This window comes from Ahaetulla prasina, chromosome 2, assembly GCF_028640845.1.
Source record: "Ahaetulla prasina isolate Xishuangbanna chromosome 2, ASM2864084v1, whole genome shotgun sequence".
Taxonomy (NCBI): domain Eukaryota; kingdom Metazoa; phylum Chordata; class Lepidosauria; order Squamata; family Colubridae; genus Ahaetulla; species Ahaetulla prasina.
The window spans coordinates 130,993,547-131,013,522 of NC_080540.1; the positions used below are offsets into that span (position 1 = coordinate 130,993,547).

At 41.7% G+C, this 19,976-nt stretch overlaps 1 protein-coding gene across 2 annotated transcripts in view; it reads left to right on the forward strand.

Moving 5' to 3' along the window:
- Window positions 1-19,976, forward strand: part of HID1 (HID1 domain containing) — a 62,828-nt gene that overhangs the window by 35,179 nt on the left and 7,673 nt on the right. For both annotated transcript variants that reach the window (XM_058169523.1, XM_058169522.1), the window contains 10 exons: window positions 888-944; window positions 1,031-1,171; window positions 1,521-1,611; window positions 3,138-3,289; window positions 3,411-3,489; window positions 4,113-4,277; window positions 5,271-5,498; window positions 6,137-6,270; window positions 8,260-8,340; window positions 10,576-10,667. In XM_058169523.1, coding sequence (XP_058025506.1) covers window positions 888-944; window positions 1,031-1,171; window positions 1,521-1,611; window positions 3,138-3,289; window positions 3,411-3,489; window positions 4,113-4,277; window positions 5,271-5,498; window positions 6,137-6,270; window positions 8,260-8,340; window positions 10,576-10,667 — 1,220 coding nt within the window. The remainder of the gene's footprint in view (window positions 1-887; window positions 945-1,030; window positions 1,172-1,520; window positions 1,612-3,137; window positions 3,290-3,410; window positions 3,490-4,112; window positions 4,278-5,270; window positions 5,499-6,136; window positions 6,271-8,259; window positions 8,341-10,575; window positions 10,668-19,976) is intronic.

The following is a 19,976-nucleotide window of genomic DNA, read 5'->3' on the forward strand; positions in this document are numbered from 1 at the left end:
TAAATGAATCTGGCTTCCCCATTGACTTTGCTTGTCAGAAGGTTGCAAAAGATGGCCACACAACCCCTTTTGCATAACCCCAGGAAACTGCAACGATGATAAATATAAACCAGTTGTCAAGTGTCCAAAATTTGATCCTTTGACCTTAGGAACACTACAACGGTTGGAAGTGTGAAAAATGGTCATAAGTCACTTTTTTCAGTACTGTTGTAACTTTGAATGGTCCACTAAATGAACTGTTTTAAGTCGAAGAATACTTGCATCTTAAAGCAATGTGATGGATCTGAAATATTGTCTCTTAAGTGTTTAAAGATGTACATTTGCCTTCTGAATACCAAACTAATTTGAATTCTTTTTGCATGAGCAGATTTATTAATTCAGACCTTTTCATTCACTGCATTACTAGCATAAATATTTACGTTTTCTTGTCTTTCCTCATTGTACTACATACTGGAGAGGTATTCATAATACCCATGAATCAACAGAGACCTGAGCACTTTAGACGTTTGCTTTCTGATGAAAATTAACTAATTAATCTATTCTGCGCTGTACATTTTTTTAAACTAGGAAATATTAGCCTATTTTTATTCATTTCATAAAATGATGAGCAACCATTATATTCTAGTGCTTAGCATAGCGAAGGCTCTCCAGATGTTGCTGAATTATAACTCCCAGTACCTTGCCATTGATCATCCTGATTGAGGCTCCTAGGAATTATAGTTCACCGATATCTGAGATCACAGGTATCAGTTGTAGTTTAATACTTTCATAGTATCAGGATTGTTTAACTGATTTAGTCAAAATGTCATTTGCCAATGAATTCAGAGACAACATGCATAACCCAAGGTTGAATCTAAGAAACATTTACTTGGTTTCTTTCAATGCAGCCTCCAGGACCAGACAACCTGTTTGTCAATTACCTGTCCAGAATACACAGAGAAGAGGTAATGTATCAGATTTGTTTTTATTTTGATTGGCTTAATCTTAGGTTTCCAGATCGCAACATATTTATGTTTTTTTATGTTGTCAGGATTTCCAGTTTGTTTTGAAAGGAGTGGCTCGTCTGCTATCCAACCCTCTGGTCCAAACGTACCTGCCAAATTCTACTAAAAAGATCCAGTTCCATCAAGAGCTCCTGGTTCTCTTCTGGAAACTCTGTGATTTCAACAAGGTTCTGCCTTTATATTGCTGGCATTATTAAGGAATTGGGGTAGGAGAGCAGGATCAGGGCCTGTTAAATGAACACGTGGGAGAATCTTAGTAATGGTGAGCTGGTCAACAGTAACAATTTTGGATTCGAAAAGAAACAAATGGTTTGAAAGATTGGGTTATGATGCAGTAGTGGTAGTTGTTTGGAGTCACTGACCCATTGCTGATGCTGCATACCTAATAAGTCTCAATCTCTGCCTATATGTTCAGATATCAGCCCTGTTGAATCTGTAGTTTTCATGACATTTATAGAGTGTCACAAAAACTACCCTCCACCAACTTGGTGCTTAATTGTTGTTTTTCTTTTTCAGAAATTTCTCTTCTTTGTTCTGAAAAGCAGTGATGTTTTAGATATTCTGGTGCCAATCCTCTTTTTTCTTAATGATGCTAGAGCAGATCAATGTAAGTTTGGTTTTATCTATTCTCAGAATTTATGCTGGAAAAAGTTGATTCGGAGTCTTTCCAACTGATTCCCCAGTCTTGAGACTGATTCCAGAAATATAAATTGTATTTGGATCTAAGTCCCTGGATGACTGGTGCTTATTTACAAAATGACAAATCTGGCATTTCTAATCTATATAGCAAAAGGCAACATTGCAAACAGCCTGTTTCGTTCCTGCCTTAATATCGGTGAAATTGTATGTGACACCAAAGACCCCATTCCAATGCTCCCAACTGGTGTCTGTAGTCTTTGTCATCCGGCATAGGGCCGGGATAGCTCAGGCAATAGAGAAGCCTGTTATTAGAACACAGAGCCTGCAATTACTGCAGGTTCGAGCCCGGCCCAAGGTTGACTCAGCCTTCCACCCTTTATAAGGTAGGTAAAATGAGGACCCAGATTGTTGGGGGGGCAATAAGTTGACTTTGTAAAAAAAAAAAATACAAATAGAATGAGACTATTGCCTTATACATTGTAAGCCGCCCTGAGTCTTCGGAGAAGGGCGGGGTATAAATGTAAACAAAAAAATAATAATCCCAAAGGCATGGTGGGGTAGCATTGGACATCCTGTGGCTCCATTTTTTTGTAACCTTGAGAACTTGGCTTCATCAACAGATTTCATCTTTTCCACAATTTAGAGATAGGATAAAATATAATCTCTAATGTTACTGTGGTTAACTGTGAAACACTAGGAAATTGAAGAAACTGTCTGGTTTATGATACACTGCAACTCACTAATTTTGCATCATGCTGTTCCCTTTCTTCACAGCATAGTATCCAAAAGTGTAGCTCTTTGGCATTAAAATGTTGTCCCCCCCCACCCTCTCTCTCTCATACACACACTACACACCCACATTCTACAAACACCACACACACACTCTCTCTACACACACTCTACACACACACACAGTCTACATACACACACATGCTTCCACACCTGTGTGTATCTCTTAATAGTAATAAAGGACTTGATAGGTGGATAAAAATGCCAATCCTAGTCTAACATTGGGCTGGCTGTGTAACCAGCCATACTGGATAATAATGGTAGAATATGGCAGAGAAATGTGTTTGTTTATAGGCTTTAAAGATCAAACGAATGAATTCAGATAAGACCACAAGCTATTTCCATGTCATTTTGTGGGATAGATTAAGATCAGTGATTTTTGAGATCCTTTGGAGAAGGGCCAGAGCTGAGTTGGGACCAAAAACAACCACATGTATATCCACATATTGAGTCATATGGGTTACATTTGGAGTTCTGCATAAAATTTAATAGCAACAGCTATTCAACAGCTTCTTGATGAAACTGTCTGCTGGACAGCAGCATGGGTGACATTGAACCATACTTTTTTTTAAAGAATACCTCACCGAATTAGAGTGAGGTATTTATGTTAGTAAGCATTATATTTTATTTTTGATCTGCTATTGTTAATGACTGGCTTGCCTTCCAGCCACTGACAGATTTAATTTTGGCACCATATTTTTACAGCTCGAGTTGGTCTTATGCATATTGGTGTCTTCATCTTATTGCTGCTGAGCGGGGAAAGAAATTTTGGTGTCCGCCTCAACAAGCCATATTCTGTACGAGTACCGATGGATATTCCTGTCTTTACAGGGACACATGCGGATCTTCTCATCATTGTGAGTCTGGAATTTGCTAGCCGCGTCATTGCTCGTAGCAGAGACTCTAGCTGCTTATAAAAATAGTACAACAACTCTGCAATCTTTTGTTTACATTCTTACTTTCTATTCTACCCTGCAGGTTTTTCATAAAATCATCACTAGTGGACATCAGCGGTTGCAGCCCCTGTTTGACTGCCTCCTTACCATCATAGTGAATGGTAATTTGCCTACTCTACAATGACAGCCAAAATGGAAAGCCTTAATATATATTTAAAATATATTTTTATTTTCAAAAACTTGGGGGCGAATAGTGCGGTGTGGTTTTTCTTCAGAATTGAAACCAGTATAGTTATGCATGCAGGCCTTACCATGCCTAGAAATTTAATTTTAGTACCCAAGATTCCTTTTGGAGGTAACTGTTGAAAAAAAATAGGAGATATATGTGTAGCTTTGAACCTCTCTTGGTTTTATTTGAGGGATACCATCGTTCAGAGCGGACATCATTTTAAAAATGGTTGAAGAGTTGCTGTAATACTGGCTTCTTCTCAGTAGATGGCGTTCATTTTCTTTACCATTATGATGTAGCTGTTCAAGAGTTCAGTGAACTTGGATATTACACTACTGCTGTTTTCCTTTATAAAATTAATTTCCCAGCACTTTCCCATAGCACTTTCCCATAGCAAGTGTTAATATATGGATGTTACTCTTAACTGATATGGATCTTAATACTTGGATCTTAATACTTGGATCTTAACTGATTGTATACGAATATGTAATTATAATGGATATTTGATCTCCCCAAATGACTTTTTCTTTCTTTTTAAATTTTTCCGTCTCCTAGTATCTCCATACTTGAAGTCTCTTTCCATGGTAGCAGCTAACAAATTGCTGCATCTATTGGAAGCATTTTCAACTACTTGGTTCCTTTTCTCCATGGTCCAAAACCATCACCTTGTCTTCTTTTTGCTGGAAGTCTTCAACAATATCATCCAGTACCAGTTTGATGGTGAGTGGCTGAACAGTAAAAAAAAAAAAAAGGCAATTCCTCTCTGATAGTTTAATCTATGCAAGAATAAATATTTATGTAGGTATAAAGTACGAAACTTCTTCATCAAATATGGTGCAAATACCCCTTCTTTCTTTCTTAGATTTGCCATTTCTGGTTAGTAAAGTAAAACAGGAAGTTCCTGTTACTGATAACCACTGTTGCCCTCAACACTTCTCGCTCATTACTTTATGGCATTTTTAAACTACAAAGTGCAATTTAGCCCTCTTTTGATTTTTTCACTTGTTGGTGAAATCTTTTCAAATATATGCTTCTGTGTTATAAACTTCATTTATAAGTTGGGAATGAAGTCTGAGAGGTCATGAATAAAACAGACTCTCGGTTATTTGATAGCCAGTTAGAAAGCCAAATATGCCTGAAATACTAAATCTTACATGCCGGTCAATGTAGCATAATCAATCACTTTATTTCATTGTGTTTTTAAATGATTTCTGGGAAACATCAGCTGGGATAATGTTTAGTAACATTTCTTGATATACTGCTGAAACAGACAGAGTTATCTGCAACAGATAAGTTATCAGTTTTGTAATAGATAACATCAGTTTGTTCTTTTGTGGTACAGTAATCTAGTGATGAGCTAAAAGGTGTAGAGGTCACCATCTGAAGGAACAACTGTTCAAAAATTTCAGGCTATAATTTGACTAACATGAAGAAAGGCGCTAAGGTAGGAAGAACAGAACAATGCTAATCCTCTACTACTTCCTGAGCATGAAACTGAGCATAGAGATCTAGCTATAGTTAATTTCTCATCATCTCGCCATTAGGGCTGTCAGATCTAAGCTGCAAAGATTCAGACAGCCATTAAATTGCAGCAAACCATTGATAACTTGTTTTTTTTGTGTAGTCCTACCCATGATCTTTTTCAGTTTGTGTTTCCCAATTACAGAAGGTTAAAGGTGTTATTTTTCTCCTCCTGTTGTTGTGATTTCCCAGGTAATTCCAATTTGGTATATGCCATTATTCGCAAGCGAAATGTATTTCATCAGCTGGCCAACCTGCCTACTGACTTGCAGTCTATCCAGAAAGCTTTGCAACGCAAAAAGAAAGCTCCTGAGCCCATCTCTCGTACCAACTCTCAGGAGGGGATGTCCATGGAAGGGTCACGACCTGCTGCACCTGCAGAACCTGGAACACTAAAGGCCAGCCTAGTAGCAACCCCAGGTCAGTCCAGAGTATTTGAGACACTGATGCTCACGGAAGATTTTAATTTAGTCCAGAAGATAGACAGGGGTAAGCCTTTGATGGTTTAAGACCTGGATCTACTGTAGGTTTCTGATAGTAAAGAATTTTTATTCTGTGATCTGTATGGCTTTATTATTTATTTCTGCCTTTTGCTTTTATATAATCTAAGTTTTATTTTGTTGATTTAGGATTCTCCTTTCTTAAAAGCTGTTTGGATGCCTACAACAGGGCTGTCAAACTCCTGGCCCAGGGGCCAGATGCATCACACGCTGGCTACACCCATGCCCGGTTTAGCGAAGGGAAAAAAAATCCCGATACGTCACGTGATGCTGCCGTGATGACATGAGTTTGACACCCCTGGTGTAGAACAAGTAAAAATAAACAGTAGCCATGTCATAAAAATGCAAAATGCATTATTTTAAACTATTGTAAAATGTTAAAAATCATCTGTTTTGCCAACAACTTGGTTTATTTATTTTTTTGTTTCCTAGCAAAGTGCTAGTGAAACTTGCAGTAGGTAAAATTGTGTTCTGATCTTGACTAAGAAGATGGAGTAGGTTGCTAAACTCTCGAAGTGTTGCCCAATTTTTTTCTTAATGTTGCCTCTCAAAAATCAGGCATTGACAAACTCACAGAGAAATCTCAGGTGTCAGAGGATGGGACCATGCGCTCCCTAGAGCCAGAGTCCTCTCAGTCTCCAGCAGAAGAAAGCCCACCAGGCATGGCCAGTGATACTGAAACTTGGAATATGGTAAGTTTGCAAATTGTTCTTGGGTAGCTAAGTGGTTGAAGAACACAGCAATGATTGAACAATTCAGAGTAGCATCTTAATATATTGTTAGATGCTTCATAGATGGGTAGTCAAGGGTTTCATTATTCTTGACAGTAGATCCCAAAAAACTGGAGAAAACATTCTCTGTGCAGAAAATAATTTGATAGAAGGTTGGGGCTCATTTTATTTATGTCAATTTGAACTCTGCATTTTCTTACAGGAAACTTAGGAAATTTTAGACATAATGGTTAAACTCAGTTCACTCCCTCCTATCAATGGGAACAATCTAGGGAATATATGTATTTGACTCATTGCTCATTCGAATTATCCTGCAATAAACTCCTAACCTATTGGATAGGTTCTCATGATTGGGGAATAGGACAGTACAAGTTGTGCCCAAAGCAAATATTTTTATGAATTTATTTTAAAGAGAATTTATTGGAAGTGATACCAATCTCTGAGCCTATGACAACAAAGTTACAGTAATTGTAAATAATGCATGTTTGATTGATTGTTTTATGCAACAGTAAATCCCAGAGACAGCAAAGCTAACAGCTCAGGGCATCCTGCGTCTTGCTTGTTTTAGAGATCAGCTCTGAAGATAAATTATATCTCTGAAGGATTCTGATTCTGCTCAGCTTGAAGCACTTGGCTGTGGTAATATACTATAGCAATGATGGCAACCCTTTTTGGCACTGAATGCCCAAACTGGAATGCGTGTGTGCATACATCCGCGTGCATGTGTGTGCTGGAGCGCCAGAAACCCGAAGACCAGTTGGCTGGCACTCCAGCGCATGCAAAGGCTAGCTGGCCGATGTACATGCATGTGATGGAAACAAGACCAGCTGGTGACGGCATGCGTGCCCACAGATAGGGCTCTGTGTGCCACCTCTGGCACGTGTGCCATAGGTTCGCCATCACGATACTATAGCTTTCTCCTGCTCGGGTGCTGTTGTTGGGGATATATATATTTCCTCCCGATAATTAATGAACATAGGGATGAGTAAGAATAATAAGAATATGTGTATGGATGTGTGTTTCTATGTCTGTATGTAGGTGATCCTTGGCTTATGACTGCTTGTTCAGTGATTGCTCAAACCTGTGATGGTGCTGAACAAGAAGGATTTACGACCAGTCCTGGAGCACTGGATTTTGCAGCGTCTCTGCAGTCACATGATTGCAATCCGGGTGCTTTTGCAACTGGCTGGTGATTACAATGTCATAGTCAGGCACAGTCACTTCATTGTGATTTCCAACATCCCTACCAGCTTCCCACAAAGTCAATGGGGAAAACGGCAATTTGGAAGTCATGGTACATGAGACCCTCCCTTAAGGACCTGCATGGTCCTTGCTTAACGATGGAACTGCTATAAAACTGCTATAAAACTAAGCAATGCTGTCATGCAAAGTTTCACTTTATGATTTACGATTGCATTGCTTATCAATGGCAATTCTGGTCCCAGTTGCCATCCTGAGGACTATATTTGTGAAACACACATACACACACACAATATCCAGCACATGGCATGGTGATTAAAGTGCTGGACTAGAAATGGGAGTTTTTCTTTTGACACAGAAGGGCAGCTGGGTGACTTTAAGCCAGTCCCCCTCTCTCAGCCTTGCACTGGGACGCTGAAAAGCAGATCCTTGCTAAATAATATTTGATTTTATGTGTAGCAGTATACAACAGAGGGAAGTTGTAGCCCTTGGATAAACAAAACAATTTAGCAATAGCCGACATGGCGCAGTGGTTAGAGTGCAGCATTGCAGGCTACTTCGGCTGACTGCTAGCTGCCGTTCGGCAGTTCAAAACTCACCAGCCTTCCATCCTTCCGAGGTCGGTAAAATGAGGACCCAAATTATTGGGGGCAATATGCTGACTCTATAAACTGCTCAGAGAAGGCTGTTAAAGCACTATGAAGCAGTATATAAGTCTAAGTGCTATTACTATTTGCATTCTGTCCTTAGGAGTCCTCACAATCCAGACGGGATCGACGACGTCTGTCCAGCACATCCTCAGTTGGGCAGTGGAATCCAACTCCTGAATGGGTGAGAGATGCTTGTTAACAAGTAATACAGAGATATAACTTGCTTTTTAATCACATGAGCGACATTCCTTGTTATCTTCATTTGATAAGGAAGCAAGCAATGATGTGAGAAGAGAAAGTCGAATCATCCACAGAGGGTGATATAGTATCTGTTTACTAGTTTCTGGAGTACTTCTCTCTTTAGCCAACATGATAATGGTCTGCTGCTTTCATTTAGGACAGGGGTGGGGAACTATGGCCCTTTTATGACTTTTTGGGCTTCAACTTCATGGCTGGCTCAGGAATTCTGGGAGTTGATGATCACAAGTCATAAAAGGGCCATAGTTCCCCACCTCTGATTTAGGAGGAAGGACATGCCTTACCCCATTTTGCCATTTATGCTTAAAAAGTGCTAGATAATATATCTTCATGGAAGTATTTTAACTTTATTTATGGGTTGTATTTTACCTGACCAGAAACTAGGTTATCTCAGCTGCTATTGAACTGATGAGAGTTGAAGGAGAAGGAATGTTGAAACTCTGATTCATAAAAGCCCAGATGATTGTCTTCCTGAATAGCAGGATCGTTATTAATTTAAATTATGGAATAGTTATCCCTGTTATCATCTACAGCTTTTCTTCCCTTCATAATAAATAGGTTGCTCTGCTTCTCAAACATTCTCATTTTCTATAGCTGTTTTCTTTCAGAAAGTTTTAGGATTGCTTCAACTTCATGGCTGGCTCAGGAATTATACTATATCACCCTCTGTGGATGATTCGACTTTCTCTTCTCACATCATTCCTTATCAAATGAAGATAAGACCTTTCGCCGTGAGCTAAAAACACACTTATTTATTCAAGCAGGACTGGCTTAATAGTTTTATTAAATTTTAAATTGGGTTTTTATTGTTTTAGGGTTTTAAATTTTCAAATTTTTAATGTCGGCCTTTTTTGTAATTTGCTCTGTTTTAAATTTTGGTTTTAAAAATTGTATATATATTGAGTTTTTATCCTTGGCTGTACACCGCCCTGAGTCCTTCGGGAAAAGGGCGGTATAAAAATCTAATAAATAAATAAATAAAATAAAAATGCTCTGAGGTAGAGGTTTCCTGTAAAAAATGAAGCACTCATAAAAAGGCTGGATATATTAATGAGCTAGCTCCCCCCGCCCCATGGCAGGGAACCCATTAGTGGAACATCTCCTGGAATAGGAGATTGCTTTCTCTAAAGCCTTTCCTCCCCCAATATTAGGAATAATCAGAAGGCTATGCTACTACACCTATGTCAGTGGGTGAAATCTGAACTGGTTTACTATGGGTTTGCTGGCTGCGCATGTGCACTGCGTGTGCATGCGCAGTGCACGCCACGCACCAAATGTGATGTGCGCGTGTGCAATGCACACCAAAAGGAGGCATGGGGTAAGTAGAACAGCGCGAGGTGGGGGGTGATCAGCTGTGGTGATCACCCACCACCTCTTTGGCTGAAGAGGTTGTAAAAAAATGCTTTTAAAAGTGGAAAAAAAAAAACCTCTGATGATCACATGACTCAGTTGGGCATGGTAAGGAGGGGAGGAATTTTTGCTACTGGTTTTCTGAACCACCTGCCGCCATCGCTACCGGATCAGCCGATCCGGTCCAAACCGGGAGCATTTTACCCCTGACCTATGTAGTTATTTTTTCTTCATCTGAAAGAAAAGTGCTGAATTTTTCGTCTCTAGATGGTCATTCTCTGTCCTCATCTTCCAAAACTCAAGTAGCAACCATGGTTACATGCATTCATGTGCACAAAAGTACTTGTGAAAGTAAAAGGCAAGGTCAGAGATAGGGAAGTGGCCTTAGACTCAGACTGTTGGTAGGTGCCTTTCTTTTTAGACTGAAAGCTGGTCTATTTGCAGAACTATTTTTAGGAGTGTTAGTAAGTTCTAATTAGAGCTGTGGTGATGCAGTGTTTAGAATGCAATATTTCAGGCTAATTCTACTGACTGCCAGCAGTTCGATTCTCACTGGCTCAAAGTTGACTCATCCTTCCATCCTTCCATCCTTCCGAGGTCAATAAAATGAGGATCCAGATTGTTGCTCCCCATATTGCCCCCAACAATATGTAAACCACTTAGAAAGGGCTGTAAGGCACTATGAAGTGGTATATAAGTTAGATTTGGATGCATTTTTTTTCATCTGAATGAAAGCGTTCCTGTCAGATATTGATTTCTGAGTTGGCTCAAACTCTTAGATTTTCACTGCTATCCTTTTCCTTTGTAGGTGGTGTCTTGGAAATCAAAATTGCCCCTGCAGACAATCATGAGGCTGTTGCAGGTCCTGGTTCCCCAGGTAGAAAAGATTTGTATTGACAAGTAAGTGCCACAGGTCTTATAGATAAACCTATTTAGGAATGGGGGGTGGGAATTGTAAGGTGGTATGAATTTTCTTATTGACCACTAAACATAATTCCTGTAATAAAATTAGTCTTATCCTCTTTTCATATTTCTACAGATAAAATCAACAAAAACTATTATTGTGGAATTGGGTTGATTGGATCATGCATATGGACATACCAGTCACAGTGTTCTAGTATGGGATAAGAAGTAGAATTAGAATTAGAATTAGAATTAGAATAGAATAGAATAGAATAGAACAGAACATTCTTTATTAGCCAGGTGTGATTGAACACACAAGGAATTTGTCTCCTTTAATAATAATAAGCTACTTTATGCAGAGCGTATTAAAGGAGTAAGAACTCATGAGTCAAAGACATTAGATGCATAAGAAAAATAAAAGGAAACATAGTTTACATTAATACTATTCACTATACGCCTCCATACTTATCCAGCCTTGTAAATTGTACTTGCTTCCATTTTATGTATATACTGCTACATACATTGCCTTTTGTTCTCTAAATTTTTCATATCACTCTTTTTGCAGATCTCAAATCTGTCTATACATGATTCCTTTGATCTTTCCTTCCGTCCTCACCATCCATTTATTTTTTCTTCATGTTTGTTTTGCACCTTGATCATCATTCACTCTGCATATGACCAACCTTAATGAATATTGTTTCTACAGTCACTAATTTGTGTAATGCTTTATCTTCCTGATCAGTCAAACTTGATCCTATCATATCCTGTTTTACTCTACAGATTTTAAATACTCTATTCCCTGTATTCTATTTATATTTACATATCTCCACTTCCCTAAAGTGGACAGAAACATGTTGTTATAAGGAGCCATTTCTTCCTTTTTTGACAAATACTCATTTCTCACAATAGTCAGTGTCCTTCCCTTCCCTTTTTGTGACCCTAATCCCAAAACTAGATGGTTCCACATTCAAAACTTCTCCTTACCTTTACATTCTTCACTAATTCCCTCAGTCATTCGCAGGAGACATCACACTTTTTGGTTTCTATTCATTCTTTTGCCATGTACAAAAATGAGAAGACTTATGCTTAAACCATGTAATAAAACCTGTAAATCTTTTTCTTATTTTTTTCTTGTCTCTTTGACTGGCCCATTCACTTTTTCTGCATTTTCTCTCACCTAGCAGAATATTTTTCCTTTAAGTCTAATTTACTGGGAAGGTTGCAAAATTGTTCCCCAAACTAATCTCTAGTTGTCCCATTGTCACCATTCACTGGATTGTAAGATGTAATTGTCACCAACTATTGACTTATACTTTGATATTCTCCCATAGTAATGTAGATAATGCCAATTCATACTTTCAGAAAAGTATGTAATACTTAGCACTTTCATTCATTATTAAACCTGTACATTCACTTCCTTGCATATATTCATCAATTCCATATCACGGTATCAGGCTGCCTTCTTTCAAATATATTATATCATTCCACTTTCTCACAAACACATTTTTCCACTTCTTTGGTTTGCTAATTTATGCTCTTTACAATTCACTCCTCTGCTCTTCCAAGTTGTGATTTTTGTAGGCCATAGACACTACTGGATATGCCATACATGTTGCACATCACGGCTTTGGTCAATTGAGGCTTTCACATAGTGCTTTTTTGTAAGGTAGAAAAAAATATAGATTGTGTTACTAGCCTTTGTTGCACCCATCCTCCATGCAGTATTACATTCTATTTCTAAGGATAGTGTGGACTTGTTTGGATATATATTGATATTATAGTACAAGCAAAACCAAAACTCAATTTGAACTTTAAAGACACTTATGCTATTCAAAACAAGCTGTAATATCTAACTGGCATCTACCTTGCAAGTTAGCATACTGTTACTTACATCCTGCCAATTAATACATCCAGGGCTTTGGATCATAGGTCATGCATATGATCTTAACATTAGTTGATGTTCTTTATGATCTTTATCCTTATGGTTGTCTGTGTTATGTATTAACAGTTGTGCCTTTAAATATTTGGGCGGGAAATCAGCACGTTGCTGATTGGACGAAGCCTCCAGCAGAACTGTATAAAAGGAGAGGTTTTTCCCCCAGCCTGTCGCTGGGTTCACCCTATATTAAAGAGCTGTTGTCACTACCCTGGTCTCCAGCCTCGTTACTTCCCGAACTTAACATTGGCGACGAAGGTGGGATCTCGAGGCTAAGGAGAACCAGAACCGAGCTGAAGCACGCTAGTCCCGAACCCAGCAAACTCAGGGCAGAATGGCAAACACGCCACCCGCACCGTACAACCCGGGCAAGGAGAAATGGGGGACATATATGACCCGTTTCGAAAGCTTTCTAGAAGCCAACGAACTACAGGGGATCCCCGATAACCGCAAACGGGCTTATTTCCTAAGCCATTGCGGGCCGGAGGTAATCGAGATTGCGGAAGCCCTGGCAGAGCCAACGCCGATACAATCGGTATCGTGGCCGACTCTGCAGACTTTACTGAAGAACCATTTCGCACCGACGCCGTCCAAATACGTGCAACGGTTTGAATTCGGAGAACGTAGACAGATGGAGGGCGAGTCCATCGGTGACTACATGGCCGCCTTAAGAAGAGCGTCCAAGGACTGCGGATACCGAGACTTAGACGAAGTGCTACTCGAGCAACTCATCCGAGGGGTCAAGGACATCCGCCTACGGCGACGACTGCTAGCCAGGAGCAACCTGACACTAGCCACCGCTCTGGACGAGGCCAGAGCACACGAAATGTCTACTAAAGCAGCAGAGACTCTGCAAAAGCCTCTTCAATCCAAGGCGAGCGCAAAGCCAACGCCAGTACACCAGGAGGAGATTCAGTCCGAATCCGAAGGTGAGGGCGAGGATGAGGAAGGGGTCTGCCGGACCGAGAAACGCGACACTGAGGACCGTGACGAGTGCGGAAGCTGCGGAGGGCAGCATCAGCGCCAACGCTGCAGGTTTAAAGACGCAACATGCCGGCGGTGTGGGAAGAAAGGACACTTAGCTCAGGTTTGCAGAGCGGCCCAACCTTCCCGCCGAAAATTCAAATCGGCCAATCAAAACGCGGAACCGGAAAGGCGGCCCGCGATTGGTTCAAACAAGAAAGGCGCGAAGTCTAACCAAACGACTGTCATTATAGGCCGCGCCTCAACCAAAGTGGAAAAGAAGATTTTCACAAAGCCCAAGATCGAGGGAGTACGGTGCAGGCTTGAAGTAGACACGGGATCAGCGATCACCATCATGTCCTGGGACACCCTGGCGAAGTCGCTGCCGTCCGTCGCGAAGCGCCATCTGCAAGCACAGCGGCTACGAGTGCACGACTACCAGGGAAATCGCATCCCTGTTCGAGGGACCACCTCCGTCCGAGTCGAGTACGGCCCTCACAAAAAGACCCTGCCCATCACGATCGTCGAAGGAACTCTGCCCAGTCTGTTGGGACTAGACTGGTTTCGTGCCCTGGGCATGGGAGTGACTGGCATCTACAGAAGTGACTGCAATTTGAAAGACATTCTCTTTAACGAGTTCAAGATGTCTTCAAGGACTGCCTGGGCAAGTACAAGGGGACCCCTATTTCCTTCAACTTAGACCCCAGGTAGCCCCCATTAGGCTTAAGGCGAGGAGAGTCCTTTGCCCTAAAACCAAAATTGATAAGGAGCTGGACAAGCTCATAAATCAGGGGTTTTGGTGCCAGTCGATCACGCAAAGTGGGAGACGCCAATCGTCACCCCATCAAATCGGACGGGTCAATTAGAATTTGCGCTGACTACAAGGCGACGCTTAACAAAGCCTTACAGAAAAGCGCTTACCGGTTCCGTGGTGCAACATTTATTGCACTCCTTGGGGCAAGGGCAAGTCTTTGCAAAGTTAGACTTGGCCCAAGCCTACCAACAACTGCCAGTAGACGCCCGCACAGCGAAGCCCAAACGATTGTGACGCACAGGGGGCATTCAAGTGCACCGATTGCAATTTGGGGTTAGTGTGGCACCAGGGCTGTTCCAAAACCTGATGGAACGACTACTGCAAGGGCTCCCAGGGGTAGTTCCCTACTTCGATGATGTCCTAATTTCAGGGGAAGACATGGAGGAATTGGGGGAGCGGTTAAGAAAGGTCTTGAGCATTTTCCGGACAGCGGATTAAAAGTCAAGACAAATAAATGTCAGATAGGGGTCGAATCGGTCGATTTCTTGGGCTACGGATAGACAAGAAAGGAATTCACCCTACTGAGAGCAAAGTTAAGGCAATTAGGAAGGCTCCAGCGCCCAAAAACAAAGCAGAGCTGCAGGCATTCCTGGGATTGGTTAATTTTTACGCGGTCTTTTTAAAGAACAAAGCAACCGTTGCGGAACCGCTGCATAGGCTCTTAGGAAAAAATACTGTTTGGTCTTGGGGAAAGTCAGAAAATAGGGCTTTTGAAGCAGTAAAGAACCTGCTCTCAAGTGATAGCCTGCTCATCCAATATCACGACTCACTACCCCTAGTGCTGGTTTGCGATGCGTCCCCTTATGGGGTGGGGGCTGTACTCAGCCATAGGCTTCCAAACGGCACAGAAGCCCCTATAGCGTTCTACTCTAGAACGATGTCCTCCCCAGAGAGGAACTACAGCCAATTAGACAAAGAAGCATTAGCCATTGTATCAGGGGTCAAAAAATTCCATGAGTATGTCTTTGGGCGGAATTTTGAAATCGTGACTGACCACAGACCGTTACTGGGATTACTGGCTGGCGACCGGCCAACGCCTGTGGCACTTTCGCCACGTTTGACTCGATGGACTATATTTATAGCCGCTTACTCATACAAGCTGCAGCATCGACCGGAAAAGAAGTGGGGCATGCAGACGCATTGAGCCGATGCCCACTGCCAGGGGCGATCAAGACCCCACCCGGGACACCCATCCTCCTTATTGACTCGTTGGACTCTGGCCCAGTCACATCAAAGGAAGTGGCTCGGCATCATACCGACATTGTGTTAAGGACTGTACTCGGTTGGGTACAGAGAGGGTGGCCGCTGCGCCGGGCGAACGGTTCAAAGAATTTGTTAAGAAACGTGATGAGCTCTCGGCTCAAGGGGTGCCTGTTATGGGGTGATCGTGTAATAATTCCTGTTAAGTTAAGGGCAAGGTATTGGACCTCCTCCACGAGGGTCACCCAGGCATCGTAAGGATGAAGGGTTAGCTAGAAGCTATGTATGGTGGCCACTCATGGACGCAGAGATTGCTGAGAGGGTAGGGAAATGCCAAGCTTGCCAAGAGTCCAGACCGCTACCCCCAACAGCCCCAGTCAGAGAATGGGAAAAGCCCCAAGGGCCTTGGTCAAGAATCCACATTGATTTTGCTGGCCCCTTTCACGGCCAAACGTTCCTAGTGGTGGTGGACGCATTTTCCAAATGGTTAGAGATCATACTTATGAAATCCACCACAGCCGAAGCAGTAATCGCAACCCTGCGCCACCTATTCGCAACTCACGGGTTGCCGGACACTCTGGTGTCCGACAATGGGCCCCAATTCACGGCAGCCCAGTTTGAAGAGTACCTGGCAGAGGAAGGCATCCGACATGCCCTCTCTGCACCTTTCCACCCTGCGTCGAATGGCCTTGCAGAGCGTTCCGTCCGGAGCGCTAAGGAGGCATTGTCCAGGCTCAAGCCAGGTGACTGGCAAACAAAAATAGACTTTTTCCTAGCCGTCCAACATAGAACCCCAAGCACAGCCACTGGGAAAAGCCCAGCCGAATTGCTAATGGGACGAAAACTCCGGTGTCCCCTTGACCGTTTGAACCCCCATTACACACCCGAGGGTTACAAGGGGGAGCTAGAAAAAACAAGGGAAATGAGCATAGGCGACCGGGTGTGGGCCCGAAACTATGGGGACGGCCCTAGTTGGCTCGCAGGACACGTAACAAAGGTAACAGGGCCAAAATCGTATGTGGTAGAGCTACCAGACAACCGAATGTGGCGGCGCCACATAGATCAGTTAAGGAAACGAATAACTGACCAAACCGAACCAACAGAGACAGGTAATGACCAATACCACTTTGAATCCACAGCTGACAATGACCCGGGGGAGGCGCAAGACTTAGCTGAGGTCCCAGAGTTCCAGCGACGCCATCAGGTCCCCGAGGGAAACAGCAAGGAAAATTCCAAAATTAATCCAAGGCCGGATGGCCAAGAAAAAGAGTCGGCCAATAATCCAGAGCCCGATGGCCCAGAGAAAGAGCTGGGAGGAGAAAACAGCCCCTCCGACCAGCTCAAAACACCACCCAGAACTGAACCGCGCAGGTCAGAAAGAACTAGGAGACGCCCAGGTTATTTGCGTGACTACGTCGAAAAATAACATGTAAATAAATATGTAAATAAGACCAAGTGTTTTCTGGGAGGGGAGGAGTGTTATGTATTAACAGTTGTGCCTTTAAATATTTGAGCGGGAAATCAGCACGTTGCTGATTGGACGAAGCCTCCAGCAGAACTGTATAAAAGGAGAGGTTTTTCCCCCAGCCTGTTGCTGGGTTCACCCTATATTAAAGAGCTGTTGTCACTACCCTGGTCTCCAGCCTCGTTACTTCCCGAACTTAACAGTCTGCATATGCACAAGAACAATTTGGGTGTTCAAGCAGTAGTTCCCAAAACATCAAGGTTTTGTTTTTAAATAGCATATTAGGAACAGTATTGTTTCTGTTTTAGTGTGAGGAGGCTTTCTGATAACAGATTAATCATTCTGCTGATTCAGGAAAATGATAACCAAAACCAGAGGTGGTATTCAGCAGGTTCTGACTAGTTCTGAAGAACCGGTAGTGGAAATTTTGAGTAGTTTGGAGAACCAGTAAATACCACCTCTGGCTGGCCCTGCTATTCTCTGCCTCCTGAGTCCCAGCTGATCGGGAGGAAATAGAAGTTTTGCAGTAATCTTCCCTTGGAGTGGGTGGGAATGGAGATTTTTACAATATCCTTCCCCTGCCACGCCCATCAAGCCATGCCATGCCTACCAAGCCACGTCCATACAACCGGTAGTAAAAAATTTTGAATCCCACCATTGACCAAGACTTTTAACTCAACCCACTTCCATCACCTCTTCACCTCAAACAGAGCCATTTCTCTCTTCTTGTCAGCCCAAAGGCCAGAAACGTGGCAGTGAAATCCAATTGAGTCCAATCCTTAGTTTGCTTATACCTAATAGACAGAATCTTACCAAACTAAAGCTATAACTTTCTAAGCTACTAGATATATCCTGAAAGATTCTAGGGTGTGGCTACACTGAATTGTTTTCCCCTTCAGCTTGTAACCTCTCCGTCTTTTGATCTTGGTCTCTTCCTGGGAACACACTCAGTGGACAAAATCCTCCCCTGCTGTTGCGGCGGCAAGTGCACATTCCATCACACTTCTTAACCATGTGCAGCCTAATATTTCTCTACTTCATTATTTGTTTATTCCACCAAACTTTGTTTTCTTCAGTTTTTCTGTGGGAAAAGAAACAGCTTTCCTACATATGAAGACTCAGTGCAGTATGTTGTCAGATTAATGAGAGCGACAATGAGGAAATGATTTCTTGGTTTGAAGCTGAAGCTTGCCCTAAAGGTTTCATTAGCTAATCATGATCTTCCATAGAAACTAAGATTGCAGTAACTGTCCTAGGAACCACATCTTCTACTTGTCTCTACTTGTATGACCTGTATATCTCACCCGTGGTTGTCCTACAAGTCTTTCCTTTTTTTAATCTTTCAATTTTTTATTAAGTTATAAAGTATTATAAAATGCAAATGCAAATAGGAGAGTAATGGGGGGAGGGGGAAAAAGTGAGGAAAGATAGCGGGGGTGGGGGTGGGAGGAAGAAAAAGAAGCACTGACTTCTGACTCTCTGTTACAGTAGAATAAGGCATTAACAACAGATCACGCTTTTCCATAATAGTATGAAGAAGTCATTTCTATAAAGATCGATCAATCTAATCTGTAAAACCCAAATCAAGGTTTCATTCTTTTCCACATCAAGCATGAAGTTCAGAAGTGGTTTCCATGCAGAAATAAAAGTACTTATGTTCTTTTCTTTAATCAAGTTAGTCAGTTTTGCCATTTCAGCCAATTCCATCAACTTCTGCAACCATTCCTCCATGGTAGGAATCAAAGTGTCCTTCCATTTTTGTGCATACAATAAATAGTCTTGCTGCTGTCAACATATATATAGTAACAAAGTTCCATATATTTTCTCCACTTCTTTTTCCATTAGACCCAAGAGGAAAAGTTCTGGTTTCATTTTTATCTCCATTTTCAGAATTTTATGCATTAAAATATGAATCATAGTTCAATTTTTTTTGCTTTATCACATATCCACCATAGACAATAAAAAGTGCCTTCTTTATTTTTACACTTCCAACATACATTTGGCATGCCTTTATACACTTTAGATAACACCAGACAAGCTATACAAAGTTTTCTGCAAGTCTTACCTATCATGGAGGACTGTCAAAGAATGCCCAAATTTCTGGGCTCTATAAAAAATGGCAGTTGCAGAACTACAAAGGCTTAGAGATTAATCCAGCTCCTAGGATCCCTCTTTGGAAATACATCTGTGGGAACATACACTACAAGTGCCATCTAGAATCTTGATTCTTGGCTCCTTCACATTTCTAGTAAAATTATGGCCCACTGTAGGACAGGATTAGGGTGAGATGGCTCAGTGGTTAAGATGCTGAGCTTGTCACCTGGAAAGCCAACAGCCTAGGTTCGAGACCTGAACACTGTGCAACAGGGTGAGCTCCCGTTACTTGCACCAGCTTCTGCCAACCTAGCAGTTCAAAAGCATGCAAATGTGAGTAGATAAATAGGTACCACTTCGGTGGGAAGGTAACAGTGTACCATATTTTCATGCTGGCTACATGATAATGGAAACATTTCTCAAACAATGCAGGCTCCCTAGGCTAAGAATTGGAGATGAGCACTGCTCCCTTGAGTTGGTCACAACTGGAAAGGGGAAACCTTTAAACTTTTAGACAGAATATTTGGTTCATTGCTGCTTCTGACCACTGGATGGCAGCACCTACTTGAGATCTTGGCTCTTGCGCCATTCAACTATTGGTATTTGATGAATAACTCTTTCTGACTATTATTTTATTTATTTGTCACAACATTATATACAGGAACATATATTGAAAGGAAAAAATAGGACAGGAACGGTAGGCACTTTTGTGCACTTATGCACGCCCCTTAAATATTAGATAGCAAGCTTTCCAGAGAATAAATGTAACTTTCTCATGTTAGAGTATCTTCCAGACTCTCAAGCTGATAGCAACAGAATATTTGGTTCATTGCT